General features: G+C 41.4%; 1 protein-coding gene across 2 annotated transcripts in view; it reads right to left on the bottom strand.

Annotated features, from left to right (window-relative positions):
• Positions 1–23,889, bottom strand: part of MET (MET proto-oncogene, receptor tyrosine kinase) — a 134,644-nt gene that overhangs the window by 103,537 nt on the left and 7,218 nt on the right. The window contains exons 2-3 of one of the 2 annotated variants that reach the window (XM_051847986.3): positions 5,294–5,340; positions 237–1,453 (exon numbers count right to left, since the gene is read on the bottom strand). In XM_051847986.3, coding sequence (XP_051703946.3) covers positions 237–1,453; positions 5,294–5,336 — 1,260 coding nt within the window. In that variant the 5' untranslated portion in view covers positions 5,337–5,340. 2 annotated transcript variants of the gene reach the window in all.

Raw genomic sequence — 23,889 nt, 5'->3', positions numbered from 1 at the left:
AAATATTTAAATTCAAACTGTAAAAGTATCTTTTAGCTACCACATTAATTTTTAAAGATACAATTTTAATTATAAATGAAGATGCAATTTCTAAGTTTTCTTGGACAGAATCTGCAAATATTTTGGACAAAGACCATTTACCAAGCACAAACAACACTCCTGACACTCTTTTCTAGATCAATACTTATGCTGTTTTAAGTCTCATACCTAGTAAGTGGGGAATCTGTGTGACTTACCCTATTGAAGCAGTGCTCATGATTGGGTCCATAAAAATGCTGGAGACATTTCACGTTGTTTTTGTTGACGATCTTGTTGAAGAATTCATTGATATATTTGATAGGGAATGCACAGACGGCAGATCGATTCATGGGTTCAGCGGAATCTGGTTTGCTCTGGGCGAACACCCCATAGAGAATGTCATCATTCGGGGTGGCTCCAATCTGCCTAGCAAGATGGGCCCCAGGCTTACTGACATATGCAGCCTGAAGGATATTAAACACTTCCTCCCTGGTGGCTCTCTTCCTCCTCTTCTCCGTGAGAATACACTCCAGAGGCATTTCCATGTAGGAATGCAAGCCGGAGTCCTTGGAACAGAACCTGATGATTCTTGTGTGGAAAGTCTGAGCATCTAGAGTTTCCTTTTGGACCGTCAGGAAGTAAATAAAATGGTTGCTTTCAAAAGCGTGGACATACTTAATGGGGTAGGAATCTCGGAACTCGGGTAGGACATCAATATAGGACTGATCCGTCAGAAACTTAAAACCATCCTGTGTTTCCTTCAGCCTTCTCACTGATATCGAATGCAATGAGTGATCTGGAAGGTAAGAAGAATTTATGGTATTGCCCACAAAGAAGTAGATGAAGCGCTGCTTTTTGGATAGGAGAACTTTGGCTCCCAGGGGGCTCACCACGCAGTCAGGACACTGGCCAGGCTCTTCATCTGCCTGTGGGGAGAACATACAGTAAACCCCCGACTGTATGTCAGCAGGATTATCAGGTGGGAGGACGTGTCGCTGGCAGGTCCCTCTGTTGACGCTGCCACAGCTAATGAGTTGGTCATCATAGTACTTGTCAACAAGCAGAGCCAGGTTGATGTTATCTTTCCAAACAGCACCTGAGGAATTGGCTTTGCTGCTGCAGTCCTGACACGGCAAACAGTCCGGGTGTTCCAGCACGGGCCCGGTCGTGTATTCAGCAACCTTCTGAAGGTCTTTGTCATTTAAAACGTAGATGTGGTTGATGGCACCGAGGTAGACGTGATGCTGGTGCAGAAGGACGTTCTGGATGGGCGTTTCAGCGGTGAAGTTGGGAAGCTGATACTTCATGTTCACATTCATCTCGGACTTCACCAGTGCCTCTTTACACTCCCCATGGCTCCTCGGCACCAAGGTAAACAGGAGCACAAGGATGCCAGGTGCAAGCACAGCGGGCGCCTTCATTGTGAGAAGTTTATCTGCCAAGACATGTTCAAGGCGAGAGCAGTTTAGTTGTCATTAGAAACAAAGAAGAGAAAAATTGAAAGAATGATCCCAGTTAAACTATCACACATAAAGCTTCCTAACTGGAATTTTTACATAGAAGGAAAACAAAAAACTCCAGCAAGTTTCACATAAAGATGCATTGTGCATTTGGACATGACTCCACATAGTTTAATTTTAGAATTCAACCCATGAACAAGTAATTTTAGAGAACCATTATGAGATTCAAACAATGACCCGCATTAAAGACGATACAGCAACTAAGTTAGACTCATTCAGCAAGGAAGTAAGAAACATAGTGCATTTCTTTATTAACCCCTTGTTGGTTGTTTAATGTGGTTTCAGATCTGTGGCTAATGACTATGTTGATATTTAAACTTTCTCAGTTAGTCAAGTTAAGGAACTGTGGCTCAGATTCATTTATTCTAGAAATCACAGCAGGCATTGTTTCCTTGGGAGCATGTATTACCAGGCTAAATTTAGATTCCTTTTGGAAGAAAACAATCATAAATTCTAGAAGTAATATGATCACATGCTGTTTATAGGATTTTGTGTGCAGAGGAAAGGTACAGTTAGAATTTGGCTATAGTTAACCTATTGTTTCAGATAGACAAATGCTTAATGTAAGATCACCAGGAACCCAGAGAGTAAGCTGAAAACATATAAAATAAAATATAATCTTTAGAATTAAAGTACAACCTGTTTTTTCATTACCAAGTTAAAAAGCCATTTAGTAAAAGAAACATGATTTTGACATTCCATTGTATGCACATGGACAATATTTCTATTAGGAAGCACGAGTGTATTTGCTGCTCAGTATATAAACAGTGTGACTTCTACTTACAATGGCTATAATCAGGTAACACTTTGGGAAGGAGAGGCCTTAGAATGAATAGAAATTACATAACTATTTTTTTCTCTTAAAATTGTGTTTATGTGAGAGACAGAGAGAACCATCTGCTGGTTCACTCCTCAAATGGCCACAATGCTGGGCTCGGGCTAGGCTAAAGCAGAGAGCTGGGAACTCAAGGCAGGTCTCCCAAATGGGTGGCAGGAATCCAGTTACTTGAGCCATTTCTGCTGTCACTCAAAGTCTGCATGAGCAGGAAGACTGAGTCAGGAGCTTGCGCCAAATATAGAATCCAGGTATTCTGATACAGAATGCAGGCATCTTAACTGGTAGGCTAACTACCTGCCGCCTGCTTTTTATTTTGAAGAGCTTAATTCTTACAGGAAAAACAGGGTCTCTAAAAACACAGTAGATATTATCAATATACCAAAGACTAATCTTGAGTCTATAACACGACATGCATTTTTCACTGAGCAATCATCATGTGCACTTCTCGGTGCTTGCACTATGGGAAATGGGACACCACCTCTGGCCTTCAGTGAACCTATGATGTGGGTAAGTGATAATATAAATATGCTTACATCAATAACACATGACATTAAAATACCCTGCATAGCATAAACCAAATGCTATAAGCATCAAGGAAAGGAGACATGGTCTGTACTTGAGATGATGATTATGAGAAATGGGGTAAATATCATTATGTCATGAGGACTGTGAGGTTCAGGAAAGCAAAGGATAATGTCTGGCTCAACACTATATCCCAGGTACCCAGCACAGAGCCTGGAGCATAGCAGATGCTAAGTATGTGTTGAATAAATGAATAAATTAAAAAAGAAGTTCAAAGTCACATAATAGTTAAGTGTAGTAGTTAGAACTTGATCCTAAATATTTCTGACTCCAAAATCAAAGATAATTTTATTCTACTAAATGGGGGCTTCCATTAAAAGGTAATGAAGAGCTCTAAACTGGAGAGTCATGGAACCAAGCTAAGATTGATATTAGATTTACTACAAGATTGATCTAGAGGCATGGTTGCTTTGAACAGGGAGAACTTGGCAATCAGAAGACCAGTTGACCAGGAATTATTATAGCCCATTATGAACTCATAGGGCCAGTGCCTAGGCAGTGGTCCCAAGGAAAAGAAAGGATCAATGAGAGACATATTTGCATAAATGGTATTTTACACCTAAAGGTAGAGTACCAAAGAGAAGGCAAAGAAAATGAGTAGTCATCTGGGGAAAGGTCACAAAATCAGAGTAGTCAGCAGTAGGCAGTTAGGCTGAAGGCAGGCAAACATGGCTTTAACGGTGCTGAGTTTGAAGTGCTGGTGTTAAATGAGTGAATGTTCTACTGCAGGGATGACTAGCAGCTTTGACATTATTCACTAGGAAGGAGGCACTTGGAATAAGTAGAAAGGGAGAATTCTGAGCAGGCAAGAGAATGTGTACCAAGGAAGAGAGATGACATGGAAGTGTTTGGAGGAGAAGCTACCCTTCCTGGGAAAGTGGTTGATGAGTCTTGGGTGAAGTGATATCTGTCTTTGATGAGACAGTGGCAGGTGGAAGTATGAGTACCAGGCATTTGCTATCAGCACACTAGAAGGAATGAAAATTCAGAACACAGGTTTAGTGGAGTAATTGAGACTACTTGAAATGGAAATTTGCCAAGAGGTGATGGTTAAAACCAAGAGTGAGTATGCTCATGGAAGGATGAGGTGACAGAATAGAGGTGGTGAATGAAGTGAACCCTAGAGAATACACTCAGTTGAGGTCCCAATGAATGAGCCAGGAAAGGTTAGGTCAGACGGGCATCAAGAGAGCCAATACTGCACTGCATCACAGAAGCCAGGTGAGGGTCTCAAGGAGCAGAACGTGGTCCACATGGAAGCTCTTTGTTGGCCTTCAAGAAAGTAGCTTCTAGAGATTCAGCAGTGATGTCAGACATTAAAAAGGAAGGGAACGTGTGGTGAGGAAGTCAGATGTTTGCCAAAGAAAAGACAAATTGAACATAATAACAGGATCAAGAGAGGTTTACTCTTAAATTGTAGGAAACATAATTTCATGTAGGGCAAGTGCTTATTTGTAAGACTTTCTTTTCTTCTACTCATATTGACTCAATGTCTATAAAGACACGGTGCTGTCCTTGGAAAGCTTACAATCATTTGTGGAGGCAGTGGGTTTACAGAGTTACAGGAATACAGAGGAATAGGAATCAGGCAGACGAGGAATGATGCTAGAGTTGAATCTTCGAGGAGGATGAGGAATGAAATTCTTAGCAGGCAGAGAAATTTGTGTAAAGTAGAAAGCAAATGATCTGGACAAGAAAGCAGCAAGCAGTTGAGGCTGGGGAAGTAAGAAAACAAAGCAGGCAAATGAAAGATAAAACTACTAGCAGTGCTTTTCCAAAGGAAAAAAACAAAAAAGGCATTTCCAAGATCCTTGGAACACAAGAGAGGTCACAGGACTGAGGCAGCAGGAGAGAATGAGAATCAGATGAAGATAGAGGAACACTGGAGTTCAGGGCATATGACCTCAATGTTTTATAAATAAATTATGGCACATGATCATCTGCTGAAAGGGATGGGTGCAGAGGACGGACCAGGGACTTGAGGGTGCACAAAGAGGTTCAGAGTAGATATTTCAGGGCATACAAACTATGGTCAGCAAGAAATGAGTGAAAGGACTGCTCTGAGGGCTCCTTTAGGATAAGATGTAACATGTTGTGACCGCCTGTTCATTTTCAAGAAAGATGGAAGAAACTCAAGGCAGAAGGTCAAGGACACAATGATGACAAGAGTGCAAGGTATGCATCTGATTGAGGATACAGGCTTTGAAATAATAAGCAAAACTAGGAAAGTACAGTTGGGCCAGAAGGCAAAGCAAAACATCCAGAGGGTGAAGAACTGGAGGAGACTCTAACCATTTAATAACACAAGTAACAATAACATGGATTGAGTGCTTACCATGTGCCAGGCATTCTGCCAAGCCCTCTGATTTACTCTTCATACACCTGTGAACAAGGAAGTATTATTATCCTCCTCTTCTAGATGAGAAAACTTGCTAAAAGTCATACAGGTAGAATCAGAATTCAATTCCATGTCTGACCAACAGGAATCCGTTCTCTTAAATGCTTCCCCAATACTTCCTGAGTTATCGGGGAGTGTGCCCAGCAACAGGAGTTAGACAATCAGTTCTCTGCTTCTGGCCATTTTTCTTCTCCAGCTTTGTGTCAATTTATCCACCGGAGTCTCAGCCCTAAAGTCTCATATGACTACATGTCATACTACATGTGTCAAAAAGAGATCTCACCTCTCTTGGGGCCAGCACTGTAGCTCACTTGATTAATCCTCTGCCTGAGGTGCCGGCATCCCATATGGGTGCCGGGTTCTAGTGTCGGTTACTCCTCTTCCAGTCCAGCTCTCTGCTGTGGCCCGGGAAGGCAGTGGAGGATGGCCCAAGTGCTTGGGCGCCTGCACCCGCTTGGGAGACCAGGAAGAAGCACCTGGCTCCTGGCTTCAGATCGGCGCAGCACCAGCCGTGGCGGCCATTAGGGGAGTGAACCAATGGAAGGAAGACCTTTCTCTCTCTCTCTCACTGTCTATAACTCCATCAAGTAATAAAAAAAATAAAAAAGAGATCTCACCTCTCAAAGCACTTTGTGACAGTGTGTACATCAATGTAAGAGAGCTGTACTTGCTATTTTTATATGTAATTTTCATTGTTTTAAAATATACTGGCAAGTTTTTGGTGATGGTGAAGGGAATGATTAGGAATAGAAGAAAAGAAAGATTAAGGACAAGCTGCTGGGTCAGGGATTGTCAAGCTACCACTTGGGATGCCCACAGCCCATGCTGGAGTGCTTCGAATCGTGTCCCGCCAACACTTCCAATCCAGCTTCCTGCTAATATGCCTGGGAGGCAGCAGGCAATGGCTCAGAATTTGGCTTCCTGTCATCCATGTGGGAAATCAAGATGGAGTCCCAGGTTTCTGGCTTTGGTCTGCCTCGGCCATGGATGTTACAAGCATTTGGGGATGGAAAATCTATCTTTCCCTGTCCCTTTCTCTTCAAATAAATACATAAATGAAACATTTTTTTAAAAAAAGAACATGCTGTTCTATTAGAAGACAAATGTAAACTGCACATATTATATGAAAAATGAAATGTTCTCCTCAAAGTGGTGATTGTCTTCTAAAATTGGGAAAATTAACTTAATAACTTACTATTGTATTTTTCTTTTTTTTTTTTTTGACAGGCAGAGTGGACAGTGAGAGAGAGAGACAGTGAGAAAGGTCTTCCTTTGCCGTTGGTTCACCCTCCAATGGCCGCCGCGGCTGGCGCGCTGCGGCTGGTGCACCGCGCTGATCCGATGGCAGGAGCCAGGAGCCAGGTACTTTTCCTGGTCTCCCATGGGGTGCAGGGCCCAAGCACCTGGGCCATCCTCCACTGCACTCCCGGGCCACAGCAGAGAGCTGGCCTGGAAGAGGGGCAACCGGGACAGAATCCGGCGCCCCGACCGGGACTAGAACCCGGTGTGCCGGCGCCGCTAGGCGGAGGATTAGCCTAGTGAGCCGCGGTGCCGGCCACTATTGTATTTTTCTATAGAAAAAATAACAAAGGAAGAAAACAAATGAACCATTGCTGCCAAAAGGAAAAAAAATTCTAACAAATCTGCATCTTCCTTGATGCACATAAAAACAGTGTGGAGGGTGAGAAATGGTTATTATTTTGCTTCTAGACTTTTTGATGGCTCTTTCAAAGTGATCATCTTCTACAATTTGAGGTTCTACATTAAATTATGTTCTTAAAATAAAGTTTGTATCTTAAGTCTGGTACATAGATCATTCATTGTACTAGACCTCACTTAGAACTCAAGACAATACACAAATGGGCTTTTTTCCTACTATCCCTAGATGAGACGGCAAAGTATAATCAAAGAAAAAAGGGACATTTTTTCTGTTTAAAGAAAAACTTCTGAACCCACTGCAATTAGTATTCTAGTCTTGGACACCTTCTTTTCAAAAAATGTATTTATTTGAAAGGCGGAGGGAGGGGGGAAGGAAGAGAGGCAGAAAGGCAGAGAGAGAGAGAGAGAGAGAGAGAGAGAGAAATATATGAATCTTCTATCCACTGGTTTACTTCCCAAATGACTGCAACAGTCAGGCGCTGTGTCAGGCTGAAGCCAGGAGCCAGGGACTTCATATGGGTCTCCCAGGTGGGTGCAGGGGCCCAAGTACTTGAGAGGAGATCTGCTGCTTCCCAGGCACATGACCAAGGAGCTGGATGGGAAGCTGAGCAGTCAGGTACTTGAACCAGCACTCAGATACATGAGCATCCTAAGCAGTGGCTTACCCGCCGAGCCACAATGCCAACCTCTATACCTTCTTTTCATCCTCTGAAAGTGAACTGTAATGCCATTGTTTCAGTGAGAAATAAAATAAAGGTTGAATTTATTTATTTTATCAAAAAATAGGACTAGGGCATACTATAAATGATAGATTTTAAATTAAAATATAGGTTTCTTCTTAAACCACAGATAATATGAAAACTTAAGCACTTAAAATATTCCATACATTTGATCATTCTAATTAAGGCCCTTCCCCATCAGTAAAGGTGTGTTGGCCAGACTAGATCTCCAACAAATGCTTATGTCCTATGGAAGGAAGGGAGTGAATCCTTGTACAAGTATTTGCTGCAAAACTATGACTCATGATACTGAGTAAACTGAGTGACAGCTAAATGGTCATGTACACAGATTCTGCAATGAGATTGCAGAGTTAGAATCCATCCACTTGCTATGTGACCCTGGGCAAGTAACTCTAAGCCTTTGTTTACTCAACTAAAGTATGAGAGTGGTTCATGGACCTTCCTCACTTGTTAGGTGGGTTAGGTTACTCTGAGGATTCCGTGGGCTAATGCACATAAACCACTAAAAATAATGTATGGCATACAGTAGGTCAATAAATGGTCTCTCTCATTGTTTATGCCCTCAAACATCACTTAGGAGCATCTACAACGTGCCAGAGATCATGCAGAATAACAAGGATTCAAAGACCAAGACAACACTTTCCAATGGCCAGTGAGAGCTCAGATGAGGGGAGACAGACAAAAACACACCACAGTTTAAACTCGATGTCAGAAGGTCCATGGAGCCTTAAAGTGGCCTTAACTAGGATAGGGGGGAGTGGAACAGGTTCATTAATCAATCAATGGCCCAGTCCTCACAATACCTTTGCAGTTCTAAGATGAAGCATTAGGGAAAATCTGGTATAAGCTGCGCACCTTGGTTGATGAGTTGTATGACCCAAAACAAATCACCCAACTCTTTTATCCTCAACTGCTTTCCTACTTGTGAAATCAGAGTTGAACCAGTTGTGTGTCAGAGTCTGCTGGTACTAGCTCATGACATTTTGTAGCGTGCATCTCTTCCCAACCTCCAATTCAGTAACTTCATCTTGGTAGCTTGCAATCAGCTAAGGTGGGAGTATTTACACCATATAATTTGACAAACACTACAAATCAGGGGTTTTGTTCTTCCCTACTGGGGAGGAGATGTTAGCATACATTAACTAGTTGGGGCTGGCACTGTGATGTAGCGGGTAAAGCCGCCACCTGCAGTGCCAGCATCTCATATGGGCACAGGTTCAAGACTCCACTGCTCCACTTCCAATCGGCTCTCTGCTGAGGCCTGGGAAAGCAGTAGAAGATGGCCCAAGTCCGTGGGCCCCTGCAACCGTGTAGGAGACCCAGAGGAAGCTCCTGGCTCCTGGCTTTGGATCGGAGCAGCTCCGGCCATTGTGGCCAAGTGGGCAGTGAACCAGTGGATGGAGACCCCCTGCCCCACTTTCTTCTCCTTCTCTATGTAACTCTTTCATATAAATAAATAAATCTTATAAAAAACATTAACTAATATACTTATGGGATGAACTAACGAACTCCAAAGCATTTTCCAATTCTAATAATTCTCAGTTCTGAGATTGTTTTTCCTAGAATTGCATTTAATTCCAATGCCACTGACTTGGCATATATTGCTTTCACTTTCCCATCTATATAACCTGCCAGATCTGGCTGTCTGAGCAATTTTAATATTTATATTGGTAGTGACTCCAGAAATACTTTTATTTTTGGCATATTTTTGTCAATACATTTATTCTTGTGATGTGCTTGGATCAGGGTTTTGACACAGAATGTCTGTTTTCTCTGTTTCTGCTGCTTTTTCTTTCTGAAACAGTGTTAGCCATTTAACCAGCTTTGAGTTCCTTACTAAAAGGAACACATAAAGATGATTCAAACAGTGACTAATTCATTCTCTTAAAATGTTGTGCATATATCAGGTGAAATTGAATCACCCATAAAACATTTCTTTATTTCTCTTCAGTTGATGGTTAAGATAAGCTCACTGACAAAATATTTCCTGGGAGTGCTTATTTGACTAGCACCTTGGTCATTATTCTATTGGTATTTAGAGGAGTTTCCTTTCAAGAAGATTGTTCAGTTAGCTATGTGTATCAGCTTAGTTTAACCTTAAAACCAGCTAGTTGGCTCTGTTTGCCATCCATCTACCTCTCATTAAACTAGGTTACACTGTTTTTCTCATCCCCCAGAAACCTAGCAATACATTTTTTTAAAAGATTTATTTATTTGAAAGTCAGAGTTACACAGAGAGAAGAGAGGCAGAGAGAGAGAGAGAGAGAGAGAGAGAGAGAGAGAGAGATCTTCCATCCGATGGTTCACTCCCCAATTGGCTACAATGGCCAGAGCTGCGTCAATCTGAAGCCAGGAGCTTCCTCTGGGTCTCCCATGCGGGTGCAAGGGTCCAAGGACTTCGGCCATCTTGTACTGCTTTCCCAGGACATAGCAGAGAGCTGGATCGGAAGAGGAGCAGCCACTTCTGATGAGATGCTGGGCGCTTCAGGCCAGGGTGTTAACCCGCTGCGCCACAGCACCAGCCCCCTAGCAATACATTTAATTATCCAAGTACTGACTGAGTAACTAATTGCTGGTGCCTGTCAACGCTATCACCATCTTCATCATTGTCAACACCAACAAAAACATCTTGCAAAGCATATATATGTTGATTCCTAAGGAAAAAACGTGACAGGTGTAATGGAAGTTTTTTGAGAAGAGAGTTTATAAATGTTGACATGGATAACTTTGTTTTCTTGAGGAAAAGCTCTTGTCCTGACTGTTGATGTACAATGTAATACTTTATCCATTTTAGTATTTTCTCTTTGTTTTGTTCTAGTACTATTGGTTGAACTCTATGATTAACACACAATTATTCTTAAGTGTTTAAATTTTAACTGAAAAATGATCCCTACTAAATATAAGAGTGGGAATAAGAAAGGGAGGAGATTTTCTTAGAAATCTTAACAAAGGCAGGTGCCTTGGCTCAATAGGTTAATCCTCCACCCGCGGCGCCGGCACCCCGGGTTCTAGTCCCAGTCGGGGTGCCAGATTCTGTCCTGGTTGCTCCTCTTCCAGGCCAGCTCTCTGCTGTGACCTGGGAGTGCAGTGGAGGACTGCCCAAGTGCTTGGGCTCTGCACCTGCATGGGAGACCAGGGGAAGCATCTGGCTCCTGGCTTTAGATCAACACAGTGCGCCAGCCGCAGTGCGCTGGCCGCAGAGGGCATTGAGGGGTGAACCAACGGAAAAAGGAAGACCTTTCTCTGTCTCTCTCTCACTGTCCACTCTGCATGTAAAAAAAAGAAAAAAAGAAATCCTAACAAGTTATGACTATGTAGATTTTACTTCATAGTTTACAAGACATGGTCAGTTATATTATCTCTTCTAATCATGATTATAAGATCAACATTATTCTTGTGTTTTCAGAAAACAAAACTGAAGTTCAAAGAGGATAAAGAATTTTCTGAAAGGTACTCAACATGCAATCCAGTCATGAGTATATTTCTTTTTAATGTATGAATATGATTGAACTGCTGTGAACTATTTGCATGTCTTAGAAATAATTTTTATTCAAAAGCCACAATAATCAGCCATTTTTACCAGTACCCACTGATTTTCTTTCACTGGCAACTCTTTTGAAAAATGTCACTCCCCTACCTACTGGGCCTCTCTCAAGGCAAGGTGCACAATTAAACCAGGCTGGCCTTTCAATGAGCTCTACTCTATTCTCTTTTTAAAATTTATTTCTTTTTTTATTTGAAGAGAGAGATCGTACATCTGCTAGTATATTTCCCAAATGTCCACAACAGTTAGGTCTGGACTAGGCCAATGCCAGAAGCCAGATCTCCCACATGGGTGACAGGGACCCAAGTATTTGGACCATTATCTCACCTGCTGCCACCCAGGATGCACATTATCAAGAAGTTGGATTGGAAGTGGGGGAGCTGGGTCTCAAACCAGCTTGGGCATCCCAAGTGGGGACCTACATGCTGTGCCAAAATGCCAGCTCTATTCTTTATTCTAGCTCTATTCCCTTTGACACAGTGCTTGGTCAGCGATGAGCATGTAACCAAAGCAAGCCCAATCAGTCTTTTGGGGATTTAATATGCATACTTGGAGAGATCTTTTCTTCAGAGAGCACAAGCACCAAGGATGGTGTCTGGTGTCTGGTGACCATCTTTGCTACCCTGTGGAGAAAGCCCCCCCGAGCTTGAAACTGACCCAGAGGCAGGAGAGGCCAGGCATGGAGAGAGACAGCTTCCTGATATTATTGTTTGCAAATCTGTATCTAGTCATTCCTTTTTTTTTTTTTAAGATTTTATTTATTTATTTGAAAGGTAGACTAACAGACAGCGAGAGAGACAGAGAGAAAGGTCTTCCTTCCATTGGTTCACCCCCGAAATGGCTGCTTTGGCCGGCGCTGCGCCGATCCAAAGCCAGGAGCCAGATGTTTTTCTGGTCTCCCACGCGGGTACAGGTGCCCAAGCACTTGGGCCATCCTCCACTGCCTTCCCGGGCCACAGCAGAGAGCTGGACTGGAAGAGGAGCAGCCTGGACTAGAACCCGGCACCCATATGGGATGCCGGCGCCTCAGGCGGAGGATTAACCAAGTGAGCCATGGTGCTGGGCCCATGTATCTAGTCGTTCCTTAAGTTAAAGGAAGTAAAAAATTTTTTTTTCTGGAGCCAGCATTGTGGTGCAGTGAGTAAAGCTGCTGCCTATGATGCTGACGTCACATATGGCACCGGTTTGTGTCTCAGCTGCTCTACTTATGATCTCTCTGCTAACGCACATAGGAAAGCAGAGGAAGATGGCCCTGCATCTGCGTGGAAGACCCGGAAAAGGTCTTGGCTCCTAGCTTCAGTCTGGTCCAGCCCTGGCTATTGCAGCCATTTGGGGAGTGAATCAGAGGATGGAAGATCTCTCACTTTCTATCTCCTCTACTCTTTCTGTAACTCTGCCTTTCAAACAAATAAAATAAATGTTTTAAAAATTTCTTTTTTCCTTTTTTTTTCATCAATTGTTTCATAATGATTCTTTTATACTTTGCTCCTGAAAAATCCCTGGGCAAAAAATATCCAGTGGAAAACATTATAAACCTGTGAGTTAAAAAAAAGTCAGTGCACAAAAAAGAACAGTGCATAAAATATTCAAACAATTAGGACAAAGATGGCTTCTTTATCTACTTGAATAATTACCATAAATATTTCACTTTGCATCTGGGAACCTACCTATTTGTTAAGATTTCTGAGGTGGTATACTAATCTTTTTTTCTTACAATATAATTCCACAATCTTCTACAATATTTATATAACATAATTTCAAGATCGGAATAATGTATCTAAGTGAAGAGACAAGATATAAAAATTGGAAAATATTTCAATAGTGCTTTTAAGTATACCAATGGGATTTATGATGATGGAGAATGGCCGAGATCTCATATTCAGGAAATTGCAGCCATAAAAACAGTCATGGCTAAATCTGCAGGAACACTTGCCAGAGTGAATCCTAAGGAAAACTCTTAGCCTTGCATTTAAATTATTTCCATTAACATTAAAAGTAGGTCCAGGAAGACGAAGTTCAGGAAAGAAGATCCCTATAGGAGACTCCTAATGATATTTAAATTTAATATATATCAACATTCACTGCTTATGAAGTCATATTATATTCAAACACACAATATTCATCAAATATCTGTGAGCATCCACTGCATGCCACATGCTTATTTAGATATGGAGAACTTCTACCCTCCAAGAGCTTACAGCCTGCGGATTAAAAAACAGCAGGATAAACTCTAAATAAATGTGCAGCCCACAATGAAAGTGAATGGACCTACTGGGCTCTTGAGAAAGCAAATTTTAAAACATGCTTTGTTGGCCAGCGCTGTGGCTCACTTGGCTAATCCTCCCACTGCGGCGCTGGCACCCTGGGTTCTAGTCCTGGTTGGGGCGCTGGATTCTGTCCTGGTTGCTCCTCTTCCAGGCCAGCTCTCTGCTGTGGCCCGGGAAGGTAGTGGAGGATGGCTCAAGCGTTTGGGCTCTGTACCCGCATGGGAGACCAGGAGGAAGTACCTGGCTCCTGGCTTCGGATTGGTGCAACGTGCTGGCTGTAGCGGCCATTTGGGGGTAAACTAACAGAAGGAAGATCTTTCTGTCTCTAACTCTGCCTGTCCAAAAAAAAAGCTTTGTTGAATTTTTGATTCTTTTGTCTAAAGATTTAATATAATGCTACTGTAGTCATCAAAAAAGCCCACCCTGAACTTGGAAACAATACATGGGATTAAAAACTCCTTTCTAACGAAGCTAGATACCACCCTGACAGGGATTGCTAACAGTGAGTTGGAGGGACAGTGGGAATCCTCAGAATTCGTCTGCCCATCCAACTGTTCTTTTGTATGATCACAGTTAAGTGCTCCAGAACACCTGTGAGACAAGCTTGTTTTTCGTATTTATAGGGAGTCTGTGTGACACCATATTTCATAACATGCTTCCCAAGAGTGCATGAACACTTCTGCAGATGTGGCAGGGGCATAGCAGTGACAGTGTGGGCTTTGTCATAAGACTTGGATGTGGTGTGAAGCTGGGCACTATCATTTTTCACATCTTTGGACTCTGAGTGCCAGTTTCTTTCATCAAAACATGGGAATAATGGGTGCATCTTGTGTGTTGTCCATGAAGGCTGGAGATGAATTATGAGAGGCACTGGAGCACCATTCTATGAAGGTAGCTAGGATGTTTATTACCCTCAGTTGTGTTTTAGCCAGTTTTCAATGCCCTCAACAAAAATGAGGAAGCTGGCATAGTCTCCTGGGTGAGCCCACTCCAAATACCTGGTGATTATTTCATTATCTCAGTCTTCTTATCTACAGTTGAAATAATGTTATGTCTTATTTTCCCACACTGTGGCCATCCTGTGGTTTTCCTCTAACCCCTTTTCAAGTTCTTGGCATCTGTGCTTCTCTACAAAGGTCACAGAAGGGCCTCTCATACCAAGAAAGAAAAGCAAATAGGGACCATTACTTTACCTCTTTAGAGAAGAGTAAGTCCATATCCCACTGAGATTAAGCATGGAAGGACACAAGATGCCTAGTTAAATTTGGATTTCAAACTGGATAATTTTTTTTTTGGTATGTCTCATCAATCTATTTGACATGACAATCCTAGCATAAGGAAAAAAATAAAGAAGTAAGTGCCTTTTTAATCAACAGAACTCAGATTGAAAAAATTAGACTTGGGGTATTTATCTGTTGGGGTAGAATAGTTTTTTAAGGTTTCTCTAGCAAATAAATATTGCAAAACATTTTTTTTTAGGTTTTGCTGCTATATATCTAAAATATGCTGGTTTAAAAGTGATTAGCAAGGTAACCTGTTCCAGCAGATGGTTTAAATACTATGTGAAGGTATAACTATGTGGAAGGGAATAGAGATTTTGTTTTCTTTACTAAATGTACTGTATGTTTTGCAGCCTGTCCATACATGACCTAAAATTTCTGTAGCACAAAGGATATTCCAAGACTTGAATAATTTATTTATAAAAAATAACTTATAAAAATTTAAAATAGGTGATTATAGGAGAAAACAAGTTAAACTTAAGTACAAGAATAATTTGTGTGTGTGTTATAGTTAATATTTCCAGAGATGCTCTAAACTTTGTTTCTTGACTATTGCACAAATGTTGCTTCCTGGGCAGAGATAAATAGTTATCTTATTAAAATTCTTATCCAATATTGCATCCTTCTTTTTATAATCTTTTTAAAAGTTAAAAATGACTAAATCATAGCATAAGAAAAAACCAACTGTGCATTTTCCAGTTGTAATATATGATTGAGATCACTGTACAACTCTGATATGGCAAGAATAAAGATAAAGAGAATGGAATGCCATTATATTCTCAAGATTGTCCCTCATAAATTTGTAATCTGTTAGCAAACATCTCTGTCCTTATAAGAATAGTTGAAAGTACTCAACTTCTGGGAAGGAAGAATAAATGGACACTTTTCTTTTCTTTGTGCATATTGTTTAAAAAACTGCTCAGAAAATACACTGAACTTTCGGATCCCCAATTAATGGACAGGCCTTTGCTCGTTAATAAGTTGAAGGTCAGGATATTGTACTGCCCTTCGAAGTATGAAGGTGGGACATCCCCACTGTTAAGAAAGTGCTAAAATGCTTGAAGTCCTATAAAAGTATTTTTTCATATTTTTCAGCCTAATGGATGGATATGATTTTATAATTCAGATGGTGTGGAAATGGTACCAGATTTTGTTCATTTAATCCAGAAACACTGAATACCATAAATCTGCAAATCACATTTGAGAAACATCTTTCTAAGTATGTAAGTTAAAACAGAATTAAGCCTAGCAACCTTTTCCAGTCACACTCAAATACAAGGTTTGGATGGGATGAACCCAGCAGAGCAGTCAGAATGTGAACCACTGAAGGGAGACCAGTTGGAGAGGAAGCTGGCCCATTACTCACTAATGAATCAGACATTCCCTCCCTCAGTGTTTGCAAATGTCCTTGGCATAAGGCAAGCTGCAACTCCAAATGGGGAAACTGTGCTTAGGATTGGGCTGATAGCATGGATCAATCTTCTGGAGTGCCATCTAAGGCAGAACCCAAATGGCTGTGGAGGAATGCAGGTGGTGAGCACCAACTGGCCTCCTCCGGCTTGTCACGGTGGCTGTCACATAAAAGAGAAATCAGCATCCAGGGAAAGAGACAAGGGAAAGGCAAGTGGATGCCACAGGCCAGGTTCTACTCCAGAAACATGCACTGTCTGATTGAGGTGAGACTTTCCTTGTGTCGCTGTTTTCACTTAGTTCTGAATTTTCTTTTGCTCACAGCTGAGAACTTCTTTTGGAAGTCGGCATTAGCAGGTGGATTCTTTGGCACTGGAATGAACTAGGGTCTCTTTTTCAAGGTGAATTTTGTCAGTATATGACATTTTTTTAATTGAGACAAAGTAGAAAAGAACTGTCAGCAAACACGGGAATGCTGTGAATGGAAGGAACAGCCACACCTGTCCTTATTTTGCATAGATGTGAATTTCCTGGGTGAACATAACACGAATCTAACAGTTTTGGAAGAAGAATAAAAACATAAATAGCATTATGTTGAGTTCAATATGTCATCAGACAATAAAGAACCAAACAAAACTTCTACAAAAATCTGAAATACTTCCAAATGAGTAGAGAATGCCAGGCAAACTGATCCTTGTAAAAATAGAGTACAGAAAGTAAGTGCAGAATCCAATTTCTAAAACATTGTAAACATTCTGGATCTGTGACAAATCAATAAACCAAAAGGTTATGAGAACTTAAAAACAAGTGTGCTCATTATTGCATTTATATACTGATCAATTCAAGGAAAATAAAAATTGAGGGCAGAATGTGTGTGTGTAGGAAGCACATGTGTTGAGGGAAAGAGAACGGAAAGACAGGAGAGGTATGATAATAAAAAATACAATCTATTTTTCAACAATATAGATGTTCCTCATTGAGTATGAGTTCCTAGCTCCATCTACCATGCTCACAGACTGCACGGTAGGATGTGTGCACTGGGGGAGTTATGTGGATTACAGAGAGGAGGGCAGATTTCCAACAGGGGTAGTACTTGAGCTGGGTTTTGCAGGATAATGTGGAGTTTCTCAGGTGCATCTGAGGCAAGGGACAGGTACTGTAGACAGGATTCACACACAGTTACCGTAGGGAGACTGTGTACGATTGTCCAGGAAGCTGCAATTAGATGAAAGGCTATGTGGGCTAGGCTGGAAGTGAATGAAACTGGAAGGCTAGGATGAAGACAGGAAGAGCCATCACAAAAAGTCTCATCTATCTCTTTGAGGGGTCTGTCTGTAGGTGGGGATTCACTGGCAGCATTCAGGCAAATCAGTAGACACACACACACACACACACACACACGATGCATTGTAAGTGTATGCTAGACCACTTCGGTGGCAGGGTGGCGAGAAAGTTGTAGTGGGAAGCAGTTACAGGTCAGAAGACACAACAAAATGTTGCTGCTCTGTCCAGGCAGTGAAGGATGAAAACTCACAGCAAAATGAAGAGTTCTAGATCTGTTCTTCATGTCTATCTGCAGAAGAGCCTGGAAATCTGTCTCCCCAACATCAGTTTTGTCTAACCAACAGCTATTGAAGACTAAATTTGCCAACTATTTATTGAGACCCTACAATGTGCTGGATACATGGACTACACCTGTAAATAAAACAAAACTTGCTGCTCTGGGGACATGTGCTTTCTGGCAATGGGGTGCAGACAATGATTACTACACATAACTCAGTCAATCATCTGGAGGATTGGGAGTGGATAAGTGTTGGGAGAAACAAACAGCAGGTTTGGGGACCAGGATTTCCTGGAGGAAAGCCTGAGGGAAAGGTTTGTAGTTTTTGATGCAGGAGTTGAAGGAGTGGTGATCCCAGCCATTGGAGACTTCTGGGCAGAGGCAAGAAGGAAGAAACTGAGAGCATGCCTACAGTGCTGAAGGCACACAGCAAAGGGATCAGCAGCAACCAGGAGATAAAATCAGGCAAAGAATCAGAGCTTATAGGACCCTGTGGACCTCTGTGAAATCAGGAGGGAAATGGAGAATCAGTGCAAGGTGTTAAGCAAAGGAGCAAGGGATTATGTTTGAACGGAATCACCCTGACCACGTGTGGGAGATGAGTGCTGGTGGCAGGGGTAGTATGTGTCACTCCCCCTCTTCGTGGAGGAACGACACAGGACCCTGCGCTGTTCTTTTGTCTGCTCGGCCCTCCCCGGGTTTGCTGCTGGTTCTTCCCGGGTTGGCTACCGACCCTTCCACCTCCGTGGAAGGGCGGTTCCCCCTGCCACATTCCCCACTTCCGCGGGGGAGCGGCACACCGCCGGCCGGCTCTCTCGGGGGCTGCACAGGTGTTCCTTCAGATAGATGTTCCCTCAGATGTTCCTGGTGCATGTTGTCTCTCTCCTCCTTTATAGTCCTCTTCCACCAATCCCAACTCTGCTACCCACACGCCGAGTACGCTGCTCTCCTCCAATCAGGAGCAGGTCCTACAGTTTATTGGTTGAACTGGAGGCAGCTGTGTAGAAGCTGTTTACTCCTCCCCAGCGCCATATCGTGGGAGAGCAGATGCATAGAATAAGTCTTAATTCCAGTAACTTAGTCTAGTCCGAGTTGCTTCCCACAGTATGGAGCACATGTGGGGCAGTAAGGCCCTTGGGGAGGCTGCTGGGCAGTCCAGGCGGAAAAGGGGGTGCCCCAGGCAAGGGAGGAGAGGGTAGGATAAGTGGCTGAATTCTGGTTACATTTTGAAGACAGAGTTAGCAGGACTGGCTGATGGATTTGGGTATGAGATGTGAGAGAGAAGAAGAAGGAATCAAGAACAGTCCAAGGAATTTGGCCTTTGTAACTTGGAGAATGACTCTGCTAGTTACTAAGATGGATAAACTGATGGGTAGACCAATCAGTGGGCTTGAGAACACCATGAGTTTGATGGGGAAAGGAGAAAGGCAGGCACTTAGTTTTGTACATGTTTGAGATATTTTGGGGGAATCTAAATGGGGACGTTGGGTATGTAGTTAGATGTTCAAGTCCTGGAGTTAAGGAGAAAAGTCTGGGCTAGCGACTTACATGAAGAGGTTTTCAGCATATAGATGGCATGAAAGCCATCAGATTTGAAGAGACCACCAAGGAAAGGAGTACAGAGATTCAGAAGATGAGGACTGAGCACTGGGGTCACCAAAGCTCATGGTCTGGGGAGGAGGGGAAGAATGAGGCAGAGATGAAGTTGGGTCTCCTCTGGCACCTCCATCTACTCCCAGGAAGTCTGCTCTCCCACACTGTGCTAACATTCCCACATTTCCAGACGTTATCCCTGACTCCCAGCTACAGGGGTTTTAAATGTCCATCTGCTCCCATTCCCAGAGTATGAGGGTGGTGTCACTTCTTGCTTTGATTACTACAACAATTTCTTAGCTGACTTAGATTCAAGAGCTGTCACCTTGCATTATCATTAATGGAACTGGGGTTTTATCTGTACTTTTCTGGTGATTTAAAGAATGATTTTTGTTGTTATTAATAATCTGTTATTGCTAATAATCTCTTCCCAAGTATACCAGAGATAATTTTCTGAACTGACAATCTGATCATGTTGCTTCTTTGACAAAGTAAGAGGTCAACTCCTTAGCAGAGCTTAAAAGTTGTGCATGAGTCAGCTCCTGCCCAGCTCCCCAGTGGTGCCTTTCTCCACTGTTCCACTAGAAATCGGGGCTGTAGCCATCGTGCTCTCTTTGAGTTCTTGAAGCAAGCCATGTGATCTCCAGAACAGAGATTCAGCATATATAACCCCTCTTTATGGAACACTCTTGCCCTCACTTTCCTTGGATAATGCTTATTCTCCTCAAGTCTCATCTCAGGTAACATTTCTTCTGGGAAGCTTTCTCTGATGCTTCTTTCACCCTCTGGTAAGATTAGGAACTCTCTCATGTGCTTATACATTAAACCTGTCCTCCCCTTTTCTAGTCTTAATCATGTGCTGTTGTCAATTACTTATCTGGGTCTCCCAATGGACTTTGAGAGAAGCAGGTGCTACGGACTGGTCAAAATAGGAAATGACCAAAATAAGAACAAAAGTTCACTTGGAAGTAATATTTATCCTAATGTACAATGGCTGTTGTCATTGAATGTCTACACATTCAGCAGGCAAGTCTGGGAAGTAAATGATTATGTAATTATGACCTCTGTAGTAAATTCCTTGTAATGTTTAGATAATTCATCAGATCGGTGGGTCTTTATTAAGAGGAAATGCCAGCATTTGATTATTTTTGTTTCAAAACTAGTATTAGTGAAATCTGCAAGGAATAACTTCAGGGCAAAGAAAACATATTGAAACAGATACTCTGCTCTTTGCAATAAAGCCAACAGTCCAAAGATGTTAAATAAATAAATCAGCTATAATGATCACCTAGCTCCGAAAATTAAAACCCATTTAGGAATTGTGAGGGAGTCTTGATCTTGAATACTAGTCTAGTTATTCATTTAAAACCTTTAATAACATTTAGAAAGTAATTAATCAACTTATGGATTCAAGGGCTGTCACCTTTCATTGTCATTAATGAAACTGTCTGGGGTTTTATCTGTACTTTTCTGCTGATTTAAAGAACAATTTTCTTTGTTGTTGTTAAACTCTTTGAAGACCAGCAGAATATTTAAAATCACTAGGCCTTTACGTACAGATTTCAATGAACAATCCAAGAATGTGTTAGTGAGGCTGAAATAAAATTTAGAAGTCTTTTAATTTTGACAAGACAGAAAGGGAATTTTTAAAAACTCTAAAATGCATATTCATTTCTGTTGGGAGGAAGCATTTTTCCCTGTCAAAAGTCTTTGCTTTGTTTGCTTCCTGATTTCTACCATTTTAAACATTAAAAAAAAAAAAAAAACCACAATAGCTAAGGTCATATTTTGGGCTCAAGGGTTCATTTAAGTCCCAAATGATTCTATTTGTTTGTGTCTCTGTCTATACCAGATAGTGGTCAGACCACAGGCTCACTCTGGATGGTGCAGCCAATGGCTGGAGCAAGTGGCATTCTGCCTGCAAGTGAGACTGACAAGTGACAGCTGCTCACCTAAGACTCAGAGAAGCAAAAAGAGGAAGAAGAAGGCTGTCCCTGATATGGGCTTACCTCAGATCTTTAAACCACTACCCGAGTTTGTGTTTAGAAAATGAAATGTAATTCCTACATACACTTTAGCATGAACTTTGTATAGTCAAGTCTCAAAGGAATGGTCTCAGATAGCATATGCAGGGGTATTCAACAGGAGTCCACAGCAGATAATATCCTAATACAGAATGATGATGGATATGGTTTTTTGGACCACAACTTTTGGGCCCAACAATAATTTATGCATTATAATGGGATATTTTACTCCTGGAGATGGGATAAAATGTTTATAAATTTGTCTGGTTTTTCTTTAACATTGTGATTTTCTCTAAGAAGATGGAATTTTAGTTAGTGTTTAAAAGTAGCTGACATGCCACCAACACTCAGAATAAAAGCTCCGCTTCTCATATGTATTCCTGCCATTCTCACTGGCAACCTAGTGTAGGGCGGATTAAGGGGTTCGATTTAGTAATGGAGAGATAGCATCTTCTCCCAGAATCAAAACATACAATACACACACAATGCAAGTCTAGATTTGTTTACCACGTAGCCTACCATTCTCCTATGAGTATCCCTGCATTCCCCAGTGTGACCTGTTTCTTTCTCACTTAGAAAGAAGGCAACCTGACTTCTGTTGGGACATGCTCTTCATGACTTAAAGCACACCCATGACCATGACCATGTGATGGATCCACCACCTTTCCTCTGCTTACTGCATTGATCCAATGCCCCAGCAGTATACCTCTTGGTTTTCTCTGCTCTATCTACCAGTATTTCCTACATTTGTGGCTTGAGAGCTGTTACAAAAAAATTTCTTAAATTGAACTACATTTTTCCAAATGTACAAACACAAGTTCATTTATTAGGTTGGGAAATCTTTTAATGGAAACGAATGTGTGCAAAAACATTGATCTAAGATTACTGACCAACTGATCAACCACTGGGGAAAAACAGGTATGTTTAAACCATATAAATATGGTGTTACCTAGAATTAAATGTCAAAACAAACTTTAATGATGATGTATATATTCAGTAAACCTTCATGTTAACCTAGGAGAATCTGTATTTCAAGACCATAATGACACAATTTTTCTTTTTCCTCCCCCACTTCCACAAGATATAAGAAATAGCCAAATTCTGTTACCACCTTACATGTCACATTAAAATACCACTTTTTTTTTGTTTTGTTTTAAATCAGGGATGTTTTTCTGAGGCTAAAATGTGATGGTCAATGAAAAATCTACAATATGTTATCAAAGAAAGCTCTCAACACCTATGTTTCCATATTACACCTTCTTCTAAGTGCTACTTCCTTTTAGCGCCAAGGAGGTACTATTTCCAAAGCAGCCAGGACTCTAATCCTGTGCATTTCAATTGCGTTTAAAGCTACATATTTGTGTTGAGTCCATATGGGAAGTCTAGTTACCAGAAAATGCACGCTCACAAACAGGAAATCTAACTACAGTAAGAAGGGGCTTTTCTCCACACAATAGAGTTCAAAGATGTGTCATCCATGTAATTCGGAGCAAAATCCAACACCACTATTATTGTCGGGTAAACCCCTCTCTCTCCTATATAAGACAATGTATGATTACAACATTGCATTTTCTGAGCCTGTATGAACTTGCTTTTCTTGCTTATAGATATAAGCCACCTGCCCTTTTCTGTGCTTAGCTTTCAATCAGTAAGCATGTCAAGGTGGGAAGAAGGATGACAGGAATAGTAAAAGAGGGGAAAATCAATTTTCAGAAAGCATATGGTAACAACTGAATATTTAATCAAATTAGCCTAGAAATTCCTTCCTATTTTCAGCACTCTGTGCAAGGCAGTTGCTTCACATACAAAATGAATTTCAATAAATGTCATATATTTAGTTAGATGGCTTATTTTTAAAATTTGTCGAACCAGGTCACTAGCTCAGAATAGATCTCATTCCAAGACATGACAGATGGATATTGATATTGAAAAGAAAGACTGACATTAGCTAGAAGGTTCTGAGCAGAAGAAAAAGTCATTCATTTAACATTCAATAAAATACTGAGTACCTACTGTGTGCTAAGACAAAATGATAGACATTTGGAATTTATGTTACAATACAAAAAGGAGTTATGTCAAAATCATTTCCATGGTGTTAGAAAGGATTACAAGTGAGTACCACTGGTAAACAAGGTCTTTAAATGAACTTATATTTTCCACATTACATCAGGAAATGTGTTATTATGTATTCGAGCATCCATCTCATCACAGTTCCAGGATTTTAGACTAACTGGGATTTCTGAAGATGCTGTTTACTGATCCTTAGCAAAAACCAACTTCCTTTTTTCCTGGAACAAAAAGGGCCTTACATAGTGTCAAAGATTTCTTAAAGATCAAAGAACTTAGAGTGACATACAGTTTACGTGTAATGGCTTAAAAGTCATTGAATCGGCCGGCGCTGCAGCTCACTAGGCTAATCCTCCACCTTGCGGCACCGGCACACCGGTTCTAGTCC

Source organism: Oryctolagus cuniculus, chromosome 3 (genome assembly GCF_051225735.1).
Source record: "Oryctolagus cuniculus isolate XC-2025 breed Fujian yellow rabbit chromosome 3, ASM5122573v1, whole genome shotgun sequence".
Taxonomy (NCBI): Eukaryota; Metazoa; Chordata; class Mammalia; order Lagomorpha; family Leporidae; genus Oryctolagus; species Oryctolagus cuniculus.
This window is presented reverse-complemented; position numbering and strand designations above follow the sequence as displayed.